This window comes from Notothenia rossii (assembly GCF_949606895.1).
Source record: "Notothenia rossii genome assembly, chromosome: 1".
Taxonomy (NCBI): Eukaryota; Metazoa; Chordata; class Actinopteri; order Perciformes; family Nototheniidae; genus Notothenia; species Notothenia rossii.
Genome location: NC_136912.1, coordinates 69,196,274 through 69,216,024, shown reverse-complemented (window position 1 = coordinate 69,216,024; position 19,751 = coordinate 69,196,274). Strand labels below are relative to the sequence as shown.

Genomic DNA, 19,751 nt, shown 5'->3' with positions numbered 1-19,751 from the left:
GTGTATGAACAGATAATAAATAGAAATATAGCTTTAATAATAAAAATGTATCTTTGCTGGATAAGTAACTGTTTTCAACTACTAAAGACCAATCGTCACTTATTTAATCTGCTTATGATCACATTAAGATACAAATTACCATTTCCTTTTTAAGATAATGGTTAGACACGCAAAATAGGTTTAGTATTTCTCAAGAAAGTGATCCAGATAAATGACTGCTTTGTACGTGTTTCTTGCTGATCTTTTTCATGTCTGCTCGTTTTGTCGCAGATGCATAAATTCAACGAAAAACAGTCAATAACAGTAACTGTGAGCTCAACCTAAAAGTATGTGTCACATTTCTCCATTCCTTTTAATTGCCCACTCATCAAGACGGATCAAAGTTTAAAGTATGTTTTGAAGGTATGGAGACCTGCAGAACCAAACAATAAAAAAAACTCCCCCTTCTCACCTCTGTTACTGTAAACAGAAAGCGGATAAGGCTTTAGGCTTTGAAATTATTTTGTGAATGAATCCGTGGGAGGGCAGAGAGCTAAGTTTAGACCTCAGAGAATCAAAACAACTGCTTTCTGCCCTGCACGGCCTTCCCCTAAACGCAGATGGGAAACCAAGACAGAGAAAAGGTCTGTGGGGCATGAATGTAGACAATAACACAAAGTTGTACACCTTAAATGTAAAAGGTGGTGCATTTACATTCTGAAGTGGAGATCAAATGGGTCAACAGCAAGTCCAACTCCTCCCAAGATAAACTCATTTCTTACTCTAAGTCTCTTTTGTGAGGTGTGGGCGTGCCGCTGTCTGTCTCCTCTGCCTCAGTGACTAAACCTACCGCAACCGTAAGTCATTACACCCACCACCATTATCACACTTTCTGTTGCCACCATCTTCATCCTGGATCCAATTACACCCTGTTCTGGTGAGCTTACTGCCTGAATAACGGCTTTATCACAACCCCTCCCCTCCACCCTGCACACGCCCTGTCCTCTTCCAGAAAGCATGAGTTAACCGGCGAGCCTGAGCTCCAGAGATGAATGGGTTCAAGGCTCTAGTTTGAACCGAGGTGCACACAGACCAACTGTCTGCAAATATGCACTGATACAAAATGGTTTTTCAGGGTTGTCTCATCATAAAAGAAAGAGAACCACTCTCACATAATAACTAGAACATGAACACATGTAATGTAATGCAATATGTTGCCTGCCACACACCCCTAGCTCAACAGAATCTTTAAATGAAGAGCAATTTGAAGACAACCACCAATTAATGCTGAAAATAGTTTTTTATAAACAATGATTTGTGAGGAAGTTAAAGAGGTCATAATTCCTTCTTTAACACCTGTGAAAACTGTTAATTCAAGTTCCTCCCAAAATTAGAAATGTATCAAAATTACATTTAAACACATCATAATAACACTATATATTTGACCTTTGACAAGTCATTTTAAAGAGGCGCTATAATGCTTATTGGGGTTTTCCCTTACTGTAGTGTGTTATTTAGGATTTAGTGCATGTAAATGTTCTAACATCTCAAAGTTCCCTCCATGAGGAGTTTCTCTTCCACACACTCTCCCTGCCTGAAAGGCCTCCATTGGACTCCTTTATTTACTTCTGTAACATAATGACATCACTGTGTAACGCTCACACTTCTGGCTAGTGCTCCAACACTTTGTATGTGAGGCTAAAGGGGTCGGGAACCCGCGGCTCTTTAAGCCCTCTGCTCTGGCTCCCTTGAGTTTTGACATAAATAAGAAGGAAATTAAATAAAAGTATTTGTAGGACTATTTCTATTTTGTTGCATGGTTGAACATTTTTCGTATCTTGTATATTAAGGTGATACTGTGACACATAAATAAAAAACAAAACGGTTTTAATTAGGTCAACTAAAATATGCGTCAGATCCTGCTACGTTCCCGCACCAGCGCCTTTTCTTGCAGGTGAATAGCCTGACCCCCGGCTCGATGAGCGAACTATGGATAAATCAAAGAAAAGTATCGGAGGAACACAGGATTTAATTCTGCGTGGACAGAGTTATATGTTTCACAGCAAACGATGCTGGTTTACCGGTATGTTTGATATGTAGAGAGAAGTTGTTAAAGGTGCTGCAGCCTTTACGTATCGAAGAGAAAAACGGAAGAGAAAGACAGCTGATAATTCAATCAGTTAACTCTTTTTAGGGTGCAGCTACTGTATGTGTTTGATTTGTTTCAAAGTGGGTCAATTTTAATTGGATTTTTTTTCCTTCAAATGTGCAGAGGACTAGCCAAGTGCTGAGTTTAATTTATTTTAAAGTAGGCCTGTGCATTTCTTTTTCTTCTCCTTATAAGAGTTCTTTGTTTCTTATTAGAGGTTAACAGTTTTATAATGTAATAAATAATAAATGCAAAAAAACTGTAGTTTTTGTCTATGATATAACAATAAATACAACTTTATAAGCTATCAAATATGTTTTGCGGCTCCAGACAAAACAAATTGTTGGAAAAGGGGACAAAATAGCTCTTTTGGTCAAAAAGTTGAAGACCCCTGTGATAGGCTAAGGGGTGGGACATCTCTTAGCGGGTTGACCAATCACAGCAGAGCCGGCCAGCTAACCAATCAGAGCAGACTGGGCTCTGGTTTCAGACAGAGGGTGAAAAGAGGTGCTTTTTGAACATTAAAGCATGTTAACATGTCACAGTATGGGCATATTATGTCCTCTATCGAATAGAGAGAATTCCACAGGTTTGTTGTTTACAATGTTGCGTTTAGAGATAGAACATGGGGTGTCTCGTGGATGCGTTGATAGTGAGTTTAATGCATTCAGTTTTCTATTGTCCCTGTGAAAATTGGACTGGGCCGTAGAAGACCAAGAAAAGTAATTTTTTTTAATTACGTTGTTTTGTTTCTCGTGAAGTCCAAACTTGCGGAGGCTTTGCACTATAGCAATACAACCGGAAGACATAACATTTGTCACCGTAGTGTCACGCACACCTTTGCCCCGGTAACACTAAGGGGATTTTAAACCAGGCTTGATCCGCAGATAAAGACTGTCAGAAATGGTCAGAAGAAAACAAAGTTTTAACCATATTTTTTGTATTTATTGGGTATTGGAGATGGCACGGTATAAAGCATCAACATCAACTTAGAAAAAATATTTCAGTCTGAGACACGGCGACTCCATCATGGTTACAGTCTATAACTTTCTCGAAACTACCTAGTTAGCCTCTTGCACACTCCCTGTTGAGTAGCCCTATGTGATTAGCATAACCAGCCAGACTGGGACTGTCCTACACAGTAACAATGAAATCAACTCATTTCGTGTCTTTGCGATTAGATGAACATTGGTGAAGCAGAAGTAGGAAGTGACACCGAAATAGAGCGATGAGTAAACCAGTGAAGTGATCAGTGAAAAGAAACTGCCATAGTTCATTAGCTGATCACACAGAGATAAGATAAGGAAAAGTGCCAGATAGAGTGAAAGGAGTTTATCTTTTAACAGGCTGGATACAGGAGGGCTGGAAGCAGGTGAGCTGGAGCTGCATGCTGCTTTTAAACTTGTTCAGCAGCTCTTCCAACAACCTGGTGGGAGAAATAAAAATATGTTAAAGTAATCTTTAAAGCACAAAAAAATATAAATGTTATGAGTAACCCACTTCTTATCGGCTCCGCTGTGTAGCTGAGGAAGGGCGTCCAAAGCCAGTTTGAAGCTGGCACTAGAAACAAGATGCCCAGTTGAAAAATGATAAGAAAACAACACATTGATGAACAAGGGAAAGCAAAAAATACAGTTGTAAGTCTAAGCATGCACACACCTCCCCACATGTATGCACACACACACATATGGGGACACCACAGTGCGTGCACACAGCAGAACCAGATTACTTTCACTTCCTTTCCATAGCCCACCAAGTAACATAAATAGGGATTGTAGTGAGGGATGTGCGACTGCTAAGATTTATGTGTGTGACACTCGCTGCCATAAATCACTGGGCAAATGTGAACGGGTGTGTGTGTGTTTAACTTACTTGCTTTCAGAGTTTAGGTAGGCACCAATGGCGTCTCTCAGAGCACAGAGTTCAAGACGAGCCTGAAGGGGTTATAAAAAAAAAAGAAAGAAAATCAAATGAACGTCTAACTGTCAGCAGTTGGCAGCTTGAAGTGAAATATGGCATTATCAGGAACGACATGGTAAATCCCCCAACCAGTGTGATGGTCCACTTATGAGTCAGGGTCGTACTATGAGTGATAAACGGCTCTATAAATGTGTGTGTGTGTGTGTGTGTGTGTGTGTGTGTGTGTGTGTGTGTGTGTGTGTGTGTGTGTGTGTGTGTGTGTGTGTGTGTGTGTGTGTGTGTGTGTGTGTGTGTGTGTGTGTGTGTGTGGTGTACCTGCAGGGCTCCGTTCTTGCTGAAGGATGATACACATTGCATAAGACGACACATCTCGTCCGCAACTGACTCGACAATTTTAGAAAGAACCCGAGGAACCAGGTCCTTAGACACGGTGAAGACCTGAGAAAGGTTAAAGCATGGAAACTGCTGGTTAGCACAGGGTTTGATCAAAGTAGAATCAACAAGACAAGGTTGTATTTACCTCAGCATGAACTGTGATGATGCTGACCAGAGCTTCCTTCAGGTAGTTCCTTACACCTGAGGCAGAAAAGGGCAAAACATGAACATAAATCCAGATACAAGGGAGGATATTATGCTAAAAGCTAACTGGACGCAAGTTCATATCACCATGCAGATACACATTAGGCTTAAACCCAGAAAATGGGGGAAAGTTAGCAAGTCAAAGAACTGAGTGTCAATCTTCAGGCACATCTACAGTAAGAGATCCAAGGTCGAAATGTCAAAATAAATGGTGTAATTTTACATGTGTAAATTGTAGGGCTGTCAAGTTAACGCGTTAATAACGCAAAACATTTTTAACGCCACTATTTATTTTAACGTGCGATTAACGCATGTGTATTTGTCCTCGGCCCGCCCCGTAGTTTCAGAGCCCAAAGGCTTGACGTTGTTGTTGTTGTTAGTTAGATTGTGGGAGATTCTAGCGAGAGATATGGATACAAAAAAAGGTGTTTGAAACAGCAAGCCAAGCACACAGCTGATGCTGACAGCCCCGCTCCTACCGCTCGCTTGCGGCAGACCACGCTTGAAAGTTTGCCGGGGAGACTTAACATTGTGGAGGACGAGGGGCTGCGTTAGATCATTCGGATCGCATCCAACGTGTCGACTGCACATCACAGCGCATTATTTCGACCCACAGTGGGAACTTCAGTCTCATGCTTTGACTGAAGATGAAGACAGAGGAGCGGTATTTCGCCGACAACTGTAAACAGGCTTGTCTGTTTGAGCAACTGGCTCAGTGTAGAGAAGTAGACAGGGTTGGGAGAGAGTGTAAGAGAGAGAGAGAGAGAGAGAGAGAGAGGTTCCAGGTTGTTGTGTTTCGAATATTCAGGAGAATATTTGTCATTGTTCCAATGATAATAAACAAATATTTGCATAAAGCATATTTGTCCACTCATATGTTGATAAGAGTATTAAAAACTTGAATAATATTCCTCTAAGGAACTTTTAGAACAGATAAAAAATGTGCGATTAATTTGCGATTAATCGCGATTAACTATGGACATCATGCGATTAATCCCGATTAAATATTTTAATCGACTGACAGCCCTAGTAAATTGATGACTACAGCATGTGTTTTGCCCTTTCAGGATGATTCCTAGCTGTGATTGAGGGCATGAATTCAGTTCTGCCGCTCCTGGCCGTTTGTTGCTTTGGTGAAAGGATTTTCCTGACATTTGGATATCTCAAAGTAAAAGGTTTCAAAGAAAGTGATACCAAAACGCAGGACAAGAGTTTTTCTGCCACATTAAAAATGTGCATACGGGAAAACCCAATAACCGAGTGGTTAGTGCAGACGCCATATCGAAGGGCCCGATCAGCAGGTGTCGAGTTTGACTTCTCGCTGGTGAGACCTTAAGCTGTGAATCATTCCCTGACTCTCTCTCCACTATCACTGACAAATAAAGGCATACATTTTTGTATTTCTGATTTTCATTAGCGTTAAAAACACAAACAGATGTTGTGCTTCTACGGTGACATGTTTCCATGCTTCAATGTTCAAAAAGGCCTTTATCTTTCTCATACTGCCTTTGCTGCAGCACCTCTTTTCACCCTCTGTCTGAAACCAGAGCCCAGTCTGCTCTGATTGGTTAGCTTTCCGGCTCTGTTGTGATTGGTCACAAGTGTTGGAGAGAAACTCCCTCTGGATAGAACTTTTACATTTGAGCCTTTGCAGACTATTTACAGGCAAACAAACCTACATAACAAACTACAGGAAAGGGAAAACCCCAAGATGCATAATAGGGCCCCTTTAAAATCAAACATTGTTTCTCTCTACTTTATTATACCAATTTCAAAATATTCGGATTAGGTAAAAAATATTTAATTACTCATTTGATTCAGGGAGAAGAATTTCGTTGTCCACACTGAAAGTAACTTATAATGTTTTCTACCGCACTTTAGGCCAAATAAGGCAATGCAGTCGGCCCACACCACTTTCATGTTTCATTTTACTAGATAACATCTGGTATTGTATTGTATATAGTGAATACGTACGTGTGAATATACAACAGTACGTGGCGAATGGAAGTGGTTGTTCAGAGAAATCTTCAAAGATTTACTGATTAACGATATTTATCAGAAACATTGACGCCACATTCATTCATGATAGAAAGGTTACTCAGGGGGGATGTTGTTATTATTTTGTATTGCTTCATGGTATGTTTGCCTCTGAAAAGAGTGATAAGCTGCACGCAAAGATCAAGATAATGCAAATAAATGGAACTGGAAGTGTATTATTATGACTTTAGTCTGTTCTATGAGAAAAATATTAAAATCTAACATTTAATACCCTCTAACAACCAGAAGCAACAACAGACCGAAAGTAGTGAAACTGGATTTTGAATGCCTTGCTGCAGCACCCACACACCAAATGCAACAAGTGAAAGTATCATATCCTAGAACTGCGGTTTGGATTCCAAATGTTCCTGTTTCACATGCGGCCCAAACACACACCAGCAGGAACAAACCAGAGCCAACCCTACTTTCGTTCATTACAGCCTTTTGTGTGATGATCTGCTGCCCACCTAGAAACACTCACACATTGCTATTGTTGCCTCACATCCTGTGCTAAGGTAAACCACACATACACATTTAAGTTTCACCTGGGTTTGCTGCATCTGATGAGAACAAGTCAAACTCATGTGCACTCCCACAGCACGACACAAAGGCCAGGAGACGTTTAGGGGGACCAGCAGAGAGATCTCAGGGGTGTTTACAGTAAGCCATCAAAGAGCCGTACTTTACACACGACACACAACAACCACAACCACAACAAAAAGGTCAAACCAGAGACATCAAGTTCTCATCCCACAGGAGTGCTAAATTCTGAGATTAATGGGGTCAGATAGTGGTTGCCGCCGGGGATTTTCCCTGTCATCTCAGACGCTCCAGGTTTTATCATGGCGGTGCAGTACCTGTAGGTGTTTGGCAGTCCCTCCAGTCAAAGTACCCAGCGTAGATCCCCGGCTCCAGAGAGCCAGCGATCGGGTCGGCACGTCTCTCGATGTAAGCCTCAAACAGTTTTCTGTCCAGCCCTCGGACTGCGTCCATACTCACCTGGAACACCAAGAAAAAGTAGTGTTACTTAAACAAAGTGGAGATATACAAGTACACAATGTATCTTTATGGGGGGCAGTATCTCAGACTGTATGGTGGTCAGTTCAAATCCCAATCGGACCGAGTATAGAGAGTGGAATGCTAAATGGAGAGGTGCTAGTTTGTGTCCTTGAGCAAGGCACCACCTTCTCTGGGCGCCTCCCCCTCGTGTGGACACCTCTCTAATAATGGGTTTAGGTCCTGTTTTTGCCTATGTTTATTTTGGGCCAATGTGTGTGATGTGTAAATTGAATTTTCCCTCTGGGATTAAGATTAATATTAGTGTATGTCTCATTATTTGTATCGCCAAGTTGAAGCAGGCGATAAAACTGTAGGAATAAATATATACCTCATAATCGATCTCATATGATTATCGTTGTGGTCTTAAATGTCTTAAGAAGTATTGTACACATCTGTCGACATATAACAGATGTGTGTGTATGGCTTGATATGATATATTAAAAACTAGAAGGGCAACAAAGGTAAACCAAGCGAAAAATTAATTAGTGTTTCTCTCTTCTAAAAACTAAAAGCGTTCCCTTTTTTGGCCCGAGCCACAAACCTATACTAAGTTTAATAAAGATCGAGCGGATATTTTTTCGGTAAAACTGGTGTACAACAGACAAACAAACCTACGGAATAAGTCTATACTTCCAGTTGGGATATAGATGGGTTGGTAAAAGTGACTTAGGACTTCTTTAGAGAGCTTTAATGCCTTAGCTCTCTCATTTACCTACTCTTCGACTAAAGCATTCTTACTCACAATATGACAAATGTATCTAAAAAGAATCATATAAAAATAAAAATAAAATGAGAATGCTCAACCATGAACCACCCAAAATGTGTAAAAAAATATGTTTTATTTGTGTTTTTGATTGTTGAATTAACATCTGTATCTGATTGGAATTAGAATAATCTTTGTCATGTTTTGGTAACATCATCTCAATAACATTGACTTGTGCCTATGCATTGACTTGTGCCTATGCAATGAGAGGTGCATAACCTTCATGTCAAATGGAACTGCTTTAATGCTGCCTTTATTTACAGAGTTAATTGCACCATACAGTGAGGCAGCTGTGTGATAGATGCATGATGGGAAATGTAACTTATTTTTAAAACCTCTGTTTAATTAAAACTAATATCAGAATTTCTAAATAATATCTTGTTCTCTAAATACTAATAATTGCTCTCTACACCAATACATAATTGAATCTTTCAAAGAAATCGAGTTAACCGGTTATTACTGGAAAACCAACCGAACTCTTCTTTGCTTTGTGAATCAGCCATTAGTCATTGTGAGAGCGTGTGAAGAAAAGAAAGGAGTGCAAATGCAGAAGTGAGCTTCTAAGACAATGACCTTTACTTTTTTTATTTTAAAGAAAAGAGTCATACCTTCAGGGTCCCTTTGATGTCAATGACAAGCCGACACACTTCTCATCAGCATCATGACACACAATGAGGACTCTATTGGTAAGACACAGAGATTTAACTGACCTGTGTGATCTTCTCGGTGCCTGTCAGGCCGTGTTTCTCAAAGTAGTTCGCCAGGTTCAGGAAGGTGTGTTTCTCCAGGTAATGGCAGTTACTGAGGATGATCAGTAGACGCTGCTCCTATACACACAAAATACATGTTTCTACTTTAATACTTGCAAGGACTCTCATAAAGAATTTCCCAAATTGGGATAATAAAGTATCTATCTATCTATCTATCTATCTATCATAGCCCCTGACTTTAACCATCACAACTACATGCACAACCAAAACCCTAAATCTAACTCTAAGTCTAACCTTACCCTTAAATGACGAGCACAAGAACATTTCTTTTGCTATTTCCTAATGTATCTAGTCTAAAATTACATAATTTCATGATTCTCTTTGAAAATCATAAAACACAGTCCACACCTATTCCACCCACATTCCCCCCATGTTGCATACAGCATGTGTTACAGCCATATTACACCCATGTTGCACCCATGTTACACACATATTGCATTGTTTTACACCAATAGAGCTCGTTATTACACCGTTATTACATTCATTGCCTGATAATCAACTTCGTGAAAATGTTTAAAATAATTAAACAGAATCCCCCAGGATACAGTAACTATTGAACAGCCCTTTGAAGGAGAGAGGATGTCCTTCTTTTCCTTAAATGTCCTCAACTTTATATAAAATATGTACCAACTTCCAACTCAAAATATACCCACTTAACTAGAATGTCTTTACTTTCCAAAAATGTCCTTACTTTTATAAGTGTCCTTAACTGACTAAAATGGACTGATTTTGCAAAAACGTTCTAACATTTTTAAACTTTCTCAATACTAAAATGCAATCACTTTGAAAAAAATGCCTTCTTTTTGCAAAAATATCCTAAATTCCCCAAATCCCCTAAAGTGTTTTATATTATTCATGTTTCGAATGGTCCAAATGCGCATGGTCTAAATTGGTACTCGCGAACATACAGCATAACGCAGACACACGATAATCCATACAAAAGATTAGACACGATCAATCGATCACTGAAAAGAGTGACAACTGATCTGTTTTGAAAGCCACAAATCATGTTTGCATTTGAAGCCAGTTATTTTGAATCTTTAGCAAAACTACAGACGAGATAGGAGACTTTGATGGGCGTAAACTGATCACTTTCTAGTAATTCTCTGCGATTGTATGCGAAGGTTTCAAGTAGCTAAACAATAGATATCATATCATGATTGACACCTCTCTGGTCAGCCGCACTTATTCGATTCAGTCTGTCTTACCCTTGCTTGGGCAGGGGAAACCCCAAACGCACCTCGCTCCATTTCCCTTTACCAGAAGCACTCTACGCCCCGCTCTTCCTCCTACTCCTCGCCCTCCCCTCCTTTTTAACCCCCTTCACTAACATCTCAAAGTAGTTACAGGAAATGAGGACGTATAGGCTTCTTGTCCACAACCAGGAAACAGCCTGATAACATTTGGTGGTTTGAGTGAGACACTCGTTGGTCCTGTTGTGTAAAGGAGAGCGGGCCCACGCTTTGGTGACGCTGCCAGATGTGGGATTTCAGGTGTATTAACCCCAAACAGTTTAAAGGAAATAATAAAAAACCCATCACGCTTACAGATGTTGGGCTGAAGCCCTCGTGAATTCCAGAAAAACGAACCGGCGAGGAGAGGTCCACTGAAATGTTGCTGCACACACAGAAAATATTTATTCAACATGTTTTCAGAGTCAAGCACACTATAATATATCATCCCAATACTTACTGAGATGCATCAATATCTCCATCACTTTTAGTGCTCAGGTGCTCCAAGCAGTTTATGAAAACCTGCATGGAAAATAAACAGAATTATGAAAAATAGGTGCCATACTCATGTCTTACTGTAGGCGATAAAGATTAAGAGGTGTTTCCATAGATACCGGATATTACTGATAAGATGTAATAGTTGCATGGTGCATTTACACTGTGAAAACAATAGTGTACTACATGTCACACTGTGTTTGTTGAATATGTTCGTAGACAATTCCATAACCCAGAACAATTTGCAAGACAGCTATTTACACAGTTATAATACTCAATCCAATGTCTTTCTATTGGAAAATTGTATATACTTGCTCCTAGTGTCAATCTCAATTTGTATTCTTACACTTGCCGCTAATGTTAATTTTTGAATGTGATTATATTTGTATCTTATTGTATCTTTCTGTCGGTCTATCGGTCTATCGGTCTGTCTATCTATCTATCTATCTATCTATCTATCTATCTATCTATCTATCTATCTATCTGTAAAAACATGTTGTGAATTTTGGAAATGATTACATCTACCTTCGACTTTTGGACTTCAAGACACTCTGAAAATGATCTAACAAGTCAGAAGCACATTTTTAAGTGCTTCTGCTATTTTCTTTAATGCATTGACAGCCACATATGTAATTACCGTAATGTTCTCTCAAGTGGCCCATGATTTCACAGTACGAATAAGAGCTACAAGTTGGTAGACTGCATAGCAGGCTTTCAGGTTGGCTTCACGTCATTAATGTGATGGTGAAAACCTCCATGATTTAACCATATTTGTTGTTGTTTGCTGCTGATAGATCTTACCTTCATGATGCCCACACTGAGCTCTGTGGCCTGATCCTGGACCTGGTCTATCTGCAGCACCTGAACACAACACAGTGAGGCACATCAGGAGAGTGCTAGTATCCTCTTCAAGATACTTAAAAATCAGACAATTGTTTGAGTGTTTTATTGGCATGTTAAGCAATGTGATCTGCTATCCCTATTTTTTAATTGTCCCTATAACAGAGCAGTATCATGACTGTTTCTTTGTCAGAGCACAGTTTCCTTAGGTTGCTTTGCAGTTTCTTTATTAATTATAGGACATTGGTGACTCAAATCATAATCAGGACTGCTTTGCCCACTGATCATTCTCCATCTGAGGGAACTAGACGGGCACCTAAAGATGAATGACTGCCACAAATGCAAATACTAAAGATACAATCAGAGCTTGTTTGCAGTTACATCTCCTTAAATACAGCTGCAGTCGGGATCGCAGAGGATTAGATTGAGCAGGCTTGACAATGTTATCGCTTCCGTTATTCATTCTCTTCTTCGACCCATGCTCAGTGGAGCAACGGAGCAGACATATTGAGTATGAGCTATTCAAAGTGTGATAGAAACAAATGATTATGTTTACATTCATAAACAAAGATTCAATGATAACCAATGAGTTACTTGAGTTAATAATAAATACTTGATAGTATTTGCTTGCTGATTGCAGGTGATTTCCTCACATTCATTTCTCCTTGTTTGATCTCCATCGGCTCTTTGAGGGACAGCAGCATCAGGATCATGCACTGCTCAAACTGGGAAGGCTGCAAAAAAACATGAGAACATCGACATAGTTTACAAAAACTAACTCCTGAGAAGAGGCTTACATTTTAATCTGCATGCTAAGTAAGGATGCAAATACATTATGTGGAAATAAAGTGAAAAACGGAAGAAACGCAAATGATATTTTCTTTAATCGTCAGATAGAATGCTCTACTAGACACTCACATTTTGGAAATGTCATGTTTTTGAAGAGAAAAGGAACTAACAAAGCAGCTGAATAGAAATTGAATTTTGTTTTTAAATGTGTATCCAACATGTAGATAACTTGAGTATGTATTTTATATATTATTATGAATCTGCTTTATGTATTTACACATCCTTACCAGGCTGGTAATTCCCTCATTATCCACGACCCAGTCCTCCTTCTCAGCGAGCCTCTTGACATCTGACACACAAAAAGCACAGATATAAAAATGAATATGAAAAATTATTAAAAATGTCTCCAGATAGAACTTTTTTTTTTAATATATGATTGCTTTCACAAAGGGACAATAGAATCAAAACATTTGAATTTATTTTCTGAGTGAAAACCACCAGATGATATAAAAATAAAAAGTTTCTTGACAACACCACAATTGGATGAGTGTGTGCGGAAAGTTAAGTGAAAACCAGTCACTCTTCTCAAAATGACCATGACCAACCACAAGTGAAACCGAGCATGTCTGGTTTTAGTCTCATAACACTTTCTCCGTTACAATCCTGGAAGTTGTGTGAGGTAAAGGTGACAGTTAAAGTCAATGACCTCCAAATACTCCAAATAGAGGAAGACAGCAAGGACAGATCTGTGTGGGTTTTTGCAGAAGAAGATCGATTATATAAATCTTCAGTTTGGACCGTGTCCCAATTCAAAACATCTAAATATTTGATACAGTGTTTACTTTATATATAATATTACATACTAATGGTTAAACATGTACAGCTTTTTCGCTGACACTAATGTGCTCCACCATTCTGTGCAAACAGGACATAATACAAAACATACATCAACCAAATAGTGACTTCAATATGACACAGGCATTACACTTCACAAAAGAGAGCTCCAAGTGTTCCTAAAAAAACACATTTATTCTTTAGTTTCCCAAGACCCTCTTGTTTTAACTGTGGTCAACATTTATCCATCCGGTTTTGAGTTTTCTAGTGAATTAGTAGGTTGAGTATAATTTGGACAAAGCTCTTGTTTTTTATTGTTACGTTTTCTATTTTAAAAACAAAAGCCCAATTAATAGAGCAATTAAATTGTTTTCATGTAGTGTTTAAGCACTTTTTACAAACTAACATGATATAGGTGCACAATCAGCTGCTTTTATGCTTATATGTAGAATAGAATAATATGGAATACAAACAAAAAGTGTTTTTTTATACTGTCATTAATAATGATCAGAAATAAAAGGAAATAAAAACCAGCGATAAGGACATTTAAAAGAAATGCTATTGGTGCATCTCCAAACATGACATGCGCATCAGGTCATTACTGATCATTTGAAAAATCGTGTTAGTTTTCATGAGGATCACCAACCATCTGTGTTAGAGCCACTTTTACTTTAAGATCATTATGGTTTGAATATTTGGCTTATTAACATAAGGCTTTAGATTAAACTATTTATTTTTTGTAAATTACACTAGGGTTTAAAAGATGTTAATTTAGATGATCAATAAGTTCATTCAAGTTTCCCTTTTTAGCTGTGAAATGTGCGCTGTCAGGGAGGATATGCCATGCATGTCTATATATGGCAGGACACATTTCATATCCTCTGTTATCCATCACTGGTCCAGCTCTACCAGCCTCCCTTACCCTCAGTGGTGTGCAGCAGAGTCACCATGAGGCAGTGGACCCTCAGATCCAGCAGCAGATCCTGGATCACCTGCAGCAGGTCGTTAGGGATCTCCAGAGCAGACATGGCCTCGTGACAAGCCCTGGACGAGAGACAAGAGAGGCAACAGAGAGGGGTCTTTAAATGGTGCGAGGGGCATGAGGTTAGAAATACTCCTGCATCTAACCATGTGAAAGCTGGACATACTAAACATATCCCAACCTGACGGTGTGTATGATCTGTGTGAGCCAGGCTCCAGTCAGCTCCGTCTTGTTCTCCCAGCCTCCGTAAAGACTCAGATCCCCCTGTGGCAGCGTGGTAGGGAGGAGAGCCCCCCGAACCAGGTTCACCAGCCGATTGGTCATCTCCTCGATCATTTTCTAAACATACAGTGAGATGTACAAACAACAAGGTTCAGGTGTCTTTTTTTGCAAACCAAATGCATGAGTCAAAGGCTCAAAATACATTGTTTGTAAACAGTCAAAATGAAGAACCATACTTTAAAATCATTTTGCCTCTGTCTGGCATTCTTCTTGGACTTTTCCACCTGCCCAGACTTCTCTCCAGTCTGCAGGAAGAAAAAAAAAGAAGAAGAATTGGTTAATATATCTGAAAATAGTAAATGTTTTGGCATTTACTTGAAGTTCTTTTGTTAGACCAGTAAAATAACAATTCCCTAAACTTAAACACAGTTTGCAGGCTCCCTGAATGTTCTGATAAACATTTAATAAGAGGTTCAAAACAAAATGGAAATCCCTTAAAGATATATTAATTGATGCTTGTAAGAAAAAGCTGCAGTTGGGTATCAAACACAACTAGAGAATGCAATTCCTGAAGAAATTGCTAGTGGGAATTCTTTATGCTGAAAAGCTGACGTTAAACTGCTATGCTGAAATGTAATGTGTAAGAAGAAAGTGAAGAATTTAGATTGAAATGATACATGAACACAGGGGGCTTGAATGTGTGATGAGAGAAGAAAAGAAAGTGAAAAGGCTTGGAAAAGCAGCAGAATATTTGAACTGCCAACTTCTGAACTAACTTGATGGCGAAGGATCTGTCGCCATGGCAACGGCATTTGACGAGACCCCATAATACGCTTAGATGCGTTGACGGCTGCATCGTTACCAAACCTGTGAAGTTTTGGGCTGTGGGCGAGGGATGCGTTTCCATGGAAACGGCATATGGTGAGATCTCAGATTTGGCATAGAGCTGTTGAAGCATGGACCGGTGATATACAAGTGAAGATTGGGGGACGATTGGACCGTGTCCATTGGACTTACAGCGACATTGTTTTTAATGGCGAGTGGTCTGTCGCCATGGCAACGGCATTTGAAGAAATCTGAAAACGGTCCCGTAGATGTCTTCACGGCTGGACTGTTAGCACACATGTGAAGTTATAGCACTTTTTGACAATTTTCAGAGGAGTTAAAGGGACATCGTGTTTCATGGCGAGTGGGCTGTCGCCATGGCAACGGCATTTGATGACACCCCATACTACGCTTAGATGCGTTGATGGCTGCATCATTACTAAACCTGTGAAGTTCTGGGCTGTTTGGAGTATTTTCACTGAAGTTATGAGAAAACCGTGTTTCAAGGCGACCATTGTGTTGCCATGGCAACGGCACTTGAAGAAATCTCAAAACTGTCCCTTAGATGTCTTCACGGCTGGACTGTTTGCACACTGCTATCTGAAGTCTGCTGCTCTGAGCATGTCAGTTGGAGTGATGACATCATCGTGTTCCATTGCACAGGTGTTTATAGTTGAGCTAACGAGGTGCCTAGACTTCAAAGGCTTCTTTGTTCTGAATGAGAGATGAACCTCTTACATGTGAACGTTTTGTGGAAGAACCGTAACAGATATCTGTGAAATTTCAAAACGTGAAGCATGTCAAGGAAGTTGAGTATCTGAAGTGTAATTTTTGTGTAGTTTCGGGTTAATAATGTGGCCTTTTTGGCAGTTTAACTAAAGGTGTGCGGCTGCTACCGTGAGGAAATATCTGCCTGAAATTACAATGGGGTTTAATGGAGGAATGTTGAACGTTTTTGTCACTTCATGCCCTCAAAAAGCATTTTGTTTAATTATTTTTGCTTAATTATTTGTCATTTTTCAAGCTATGAGATGTTTTCCTACATTTGTCATGATAAATTATGTCTCAGGAATGTAGGGTTTGGTAATTATGGCAGTTTAAAAAAAAAATATGAATGCGAATTTCAAGCTGTCCTCCACTCTAGCTGTGACATCACGCACTCTAGTTAATGTTAAAATGTGAAGAAAACCTCTGAAACAAGGTCTGAAAAAGTTGTTTTACACGAATAATGTCAGAAAGATGTGTAACATTTTAAAGTTGGAATGAGGTTTCTGAGTGAAAGTATGAATGAACAGTTAGCAGTTGAAGTCGCATGAAGATTTGTTGAAGTTGAAGATTTCCTCCATTGACTTCAATGTTAAAAATGTGATGTATTATGGGATGTATCTCTGGAATTATGAAAGTTATGAATGAGAAAAGTAATAGCAATCGATTCCCGACCGAGCTGAACGTTTTGATGTTTGAACGGAGTTTCTGCGATGTTCAATGTGGGAGGAGAAGAGGGCCAAAATAACCCGGCGGAATAATAATAAAAATGTTGTCCGTAGAAGAACAGTTAGTTGGAACAGCATTCCCACTAAAAAAGGTGCCAGTCCACAAAAGAAAAAAGGCAGTTGACAGTGTGTTAAATGGAGAGCCTGCTTGCTGTGGATTTAAGAAAATAAACCATAGCTTCACAGATAAAATGGGAAATACCTAAACCTTTTACGGGTGGAGGGAGAAATCTCAGAGAACATTTTATATCAAACTATCTAAATATAAAAACATGTGAGTGGGAGTTTGTTATTCAAGTCAACCCATCTGTTTGTGTTTGTGTACATATTTCTGATTCTATATCTTTTCTTCACTGTGAAAGCTTCTCAGGCCTTTACCTCACTGAAAAGACTTCCGTTAACATAAGAGATCCAGAGCTTCCAGAAGTTGGGCAACTGACCAATCACCACATCGGAGAGCTTCTCCACAAACTGCACCTGCTGAGGGGTTTCAGAGCGCCAGGCTGGAACACAGAGACACACACACTGTATTATACACACCTCAAAGACACACAGTGATTTTCTATGCTGTACTGGGAGGTGATGGGGGACTTAAAGGGTGAAGAAGCAAACCGCACAGGCCTGAAAATATCACAGTGTTTCTGTAATTCAAAAATATAAAGATCAAGATATTTCGCTTCCAGGCACAGCGGCTGTTTGTACTTTTTATCGGATGTAGACACAATGCACGACTCTGTGATTCCCCTAAGCACAAAGTGTTACAAACACAAACAAACAAATGTAGACAGGGAAGCCCCTCTCGAGCACCAAGTGTGTGTGATTGTGTGTGTGTGTGTGTGTGTGTGTGTGTGTGTGTGTGTGTGTGTGGTTGCGGTGCTCACTGCTGGGCCGCGGTGTTCGCAGGCTGCCCCCCCGCTGTAGAGACGCAGTGTGACCCAGCCTGCCGAGGGCCGACGGACGGGTATCCCCCTCAGAATCCAGTGTTCCAACTCCCACTGAGAGACAACGAAAGGAGAAGAGGGGTGAGAGATGGGGGTGAAAAGAAACACATACTTCAGATATCAAATAAGCAATTTTTCATAATTCCACATTCCTCAATAAGCTCGGCGGGCTTTCACACCAAACAATCCTCCCTGGCCCCTCTCAGCCTTTCTTTATTTGTGTTCTGATCCGTCTCTGCCGCGGCCCACAGCTGAGAGAATGCGCCCTTGTTTCCAGGATGAGGAAACGGAGCCGTGGGGTTTGTGAGCGCAGGGGTGAGGCGGGTTTACTTTGGCCAAACCGGGCTCAGTTACATCTGATCCTCAGGCGAGCACCAGGGATCCACTAGATGGCAACAGGGAGCTTTGCAACAGAGACGAATGAGAAAGGCCTTCTACAACCTCACATTCCTGTCTCAGTGAAGGAGATATATTTACTGTAATGAATCTATGAGATATGTTAACAAAAGAAGGGGTGAAAGTTGACAAATATGAAAGAAAGTGAAACACAAGGGGATCAAACTATGAAAATGAAACTAAGAAAGGTTCGTGCAACGCTGCAATACGCCCACATGGAGCTAGTCTAAACCAAGGGAGACGGATGGCCACATTTCCAAAACATGTGTCTGACACACACAGAAAAATGTTCTGGTGAGTCACCGGCTGAGTGGAGTGTGTAAGCAAGTATTGAGAAACCCCTAAGCAAAGAAGGGAACGTGGTTGAGCCTTCCAGCCTAGAAAATATAAGGAAATTCTCGATTGAGTCAGATGTCTGTAAACAGACGAAGTTTGCTCATATCTCACACTCCACGTTGACACACATGGAGCTCTGCAGTGTGTGATGTTTTCCTCTCTTTACAGGGATGAGAGCTGCTGTTGATCCAGGTGTCAGCTGAACCCCCGGCGTCCTCAGAATGCACAAGTGTATGTGTGAGTGTGTGGGATTGTTTAGGTGTGTGTGGGGCTGATTTATGCGTTCAAATAGTTCATTATATTGTTTCTTGCTAAAAGTCTGAAGGTTAAAATATGGGAAGCGCTGTGTATGTGTGTTGAAGATGTAAAGACAAAGCGCCTCGGCTCACTTCCTCATCAGGTCCGATGCTTCTCTGCAGGTTCGGAGGAGTTCCTGTTCCCCAAGGGGTCACTGACCTTGACCACACACACACCTGCTTTCTTTCTAAACACACACTCACCTCACTGACTCCTGTTTGAATTAGTTATTTACCATGCTACAGAATATATGACATAGATTTTCACTGGTTTCTACCCAAAAAGTAGAATTATTTTAAAATGTTATATTTTAAATCTGATTTTAAGTACTCAAGGCTTCAAAGGTTGTTATGATTTCCAATGGTAAACCAACATTTTTCTATAGTAAATAGTTACAGTTCTTTAAGGTGTTGACGGCTGAGGAAATATTTGGGGAAAAGCAAAAAATGGGGATAAAATAAAAACTGCAGAATCCCTTCAAGAAGAAAGCAACACAATTCCCAGTATTTGCCCTGCTAACTGTATTTACATTTTTTGATTTGAGCTTTTGTCTTGAATCAAGTTGTATCATAGTTTTCTGAGCTCTTTCAGAATAAATTAATAATCTGACACTTAAACATATAATCTATCTCTTAGAAAAAATACAACCTTAAAAGGAGCATTATTATGTTCATTTTCAGGTTTATATTGATATGTTCCCTCTCCTTAGACATGCTTACTTGCACAACTGTTAAAAAAGGTCTTTATTGGTTTCATGCTGCCTGTGCTGCAGCACCTCTCTTCACCCTCTGTCTGAAACCAGAGCCCAGTCTG

General features: G+C 40.0%; 1 protein-coding gene across 1 annotated transcript in view; it reads right to left on the bottom strand.

The window, feature by feature from the left end:
- Window positions 1-3,051: 3,051 nt before the first annotated feature.
- The window catches only part of exoc2 (exocyst complex component 2), a 54,705-nt gene continuing 38,005 nt past the window's right edge, over window positions 3,052-19,751 (bottom strand). The window contains exons 12-28 of the mRNA XM_079687100.1: window positions 17,850-17,963; window positions 17,347-17,471; window positions 14,887-14,955; window positions 14,610-14,767; window positions 14,369-14,490; window positions 12,900-12,961; window positions 12,477-12,557; window positions 11,785-11,844; window positions 10,949-11,010; window positions 10,804-10,873; window positions 9,197-9,313; window positions 7,522-7,663; window positions 4,569-4,624; window positions 4,364-4,486; window positions 4,001-4,062; window positions 3,629-3,688; window positions 3,052-3,554 (exon numbers count right to left, since the gene is read on the bottom strand). Of these exons, the coding sequence (XP_079543226.1) occupies window positions 3,461-3,554; window positions 3,629-3,688; window positions 4,001-4,062; window positions 4,364-4,486; window positions 4,569-4,624; window positions 7,522-7,663; window positions 9,197-9,313; window positions 10,804-10,873; window positions 10,949-11,010; window positions 11,785-11,844; window positions 12,477-12,557; window positions 12,900-12,961; window positions 14,369-14,490; window positions 14,610-14,767; window positions 14,887-14,955; window positions 17,347-17,471; window positions 17,850-17,963 (1,577 nt within the window). The 3' untranslated portion in view covers window positions 3,052-3,460. The remainder of the gene's footprint in view (window positions 3,555-3,628; window positions 3,689-4,000; window positions 4,063-4,363; window positions 4,487-4,568; window positions 4,625-7,521; window positions 7,664-9,196; window positions 9,314-10,803; window positions 10,874-10,948; window positions 11,011-11,784; window positions 11,845-12,476; window positions 12,558-12,899; window positions 12,962-14,368; window positions 14,491-14,609; window positions 14,768-14,886; window positions 14,956-17,346; window positions 17,472-17,849; window positions 17,964-19,751) is intronic.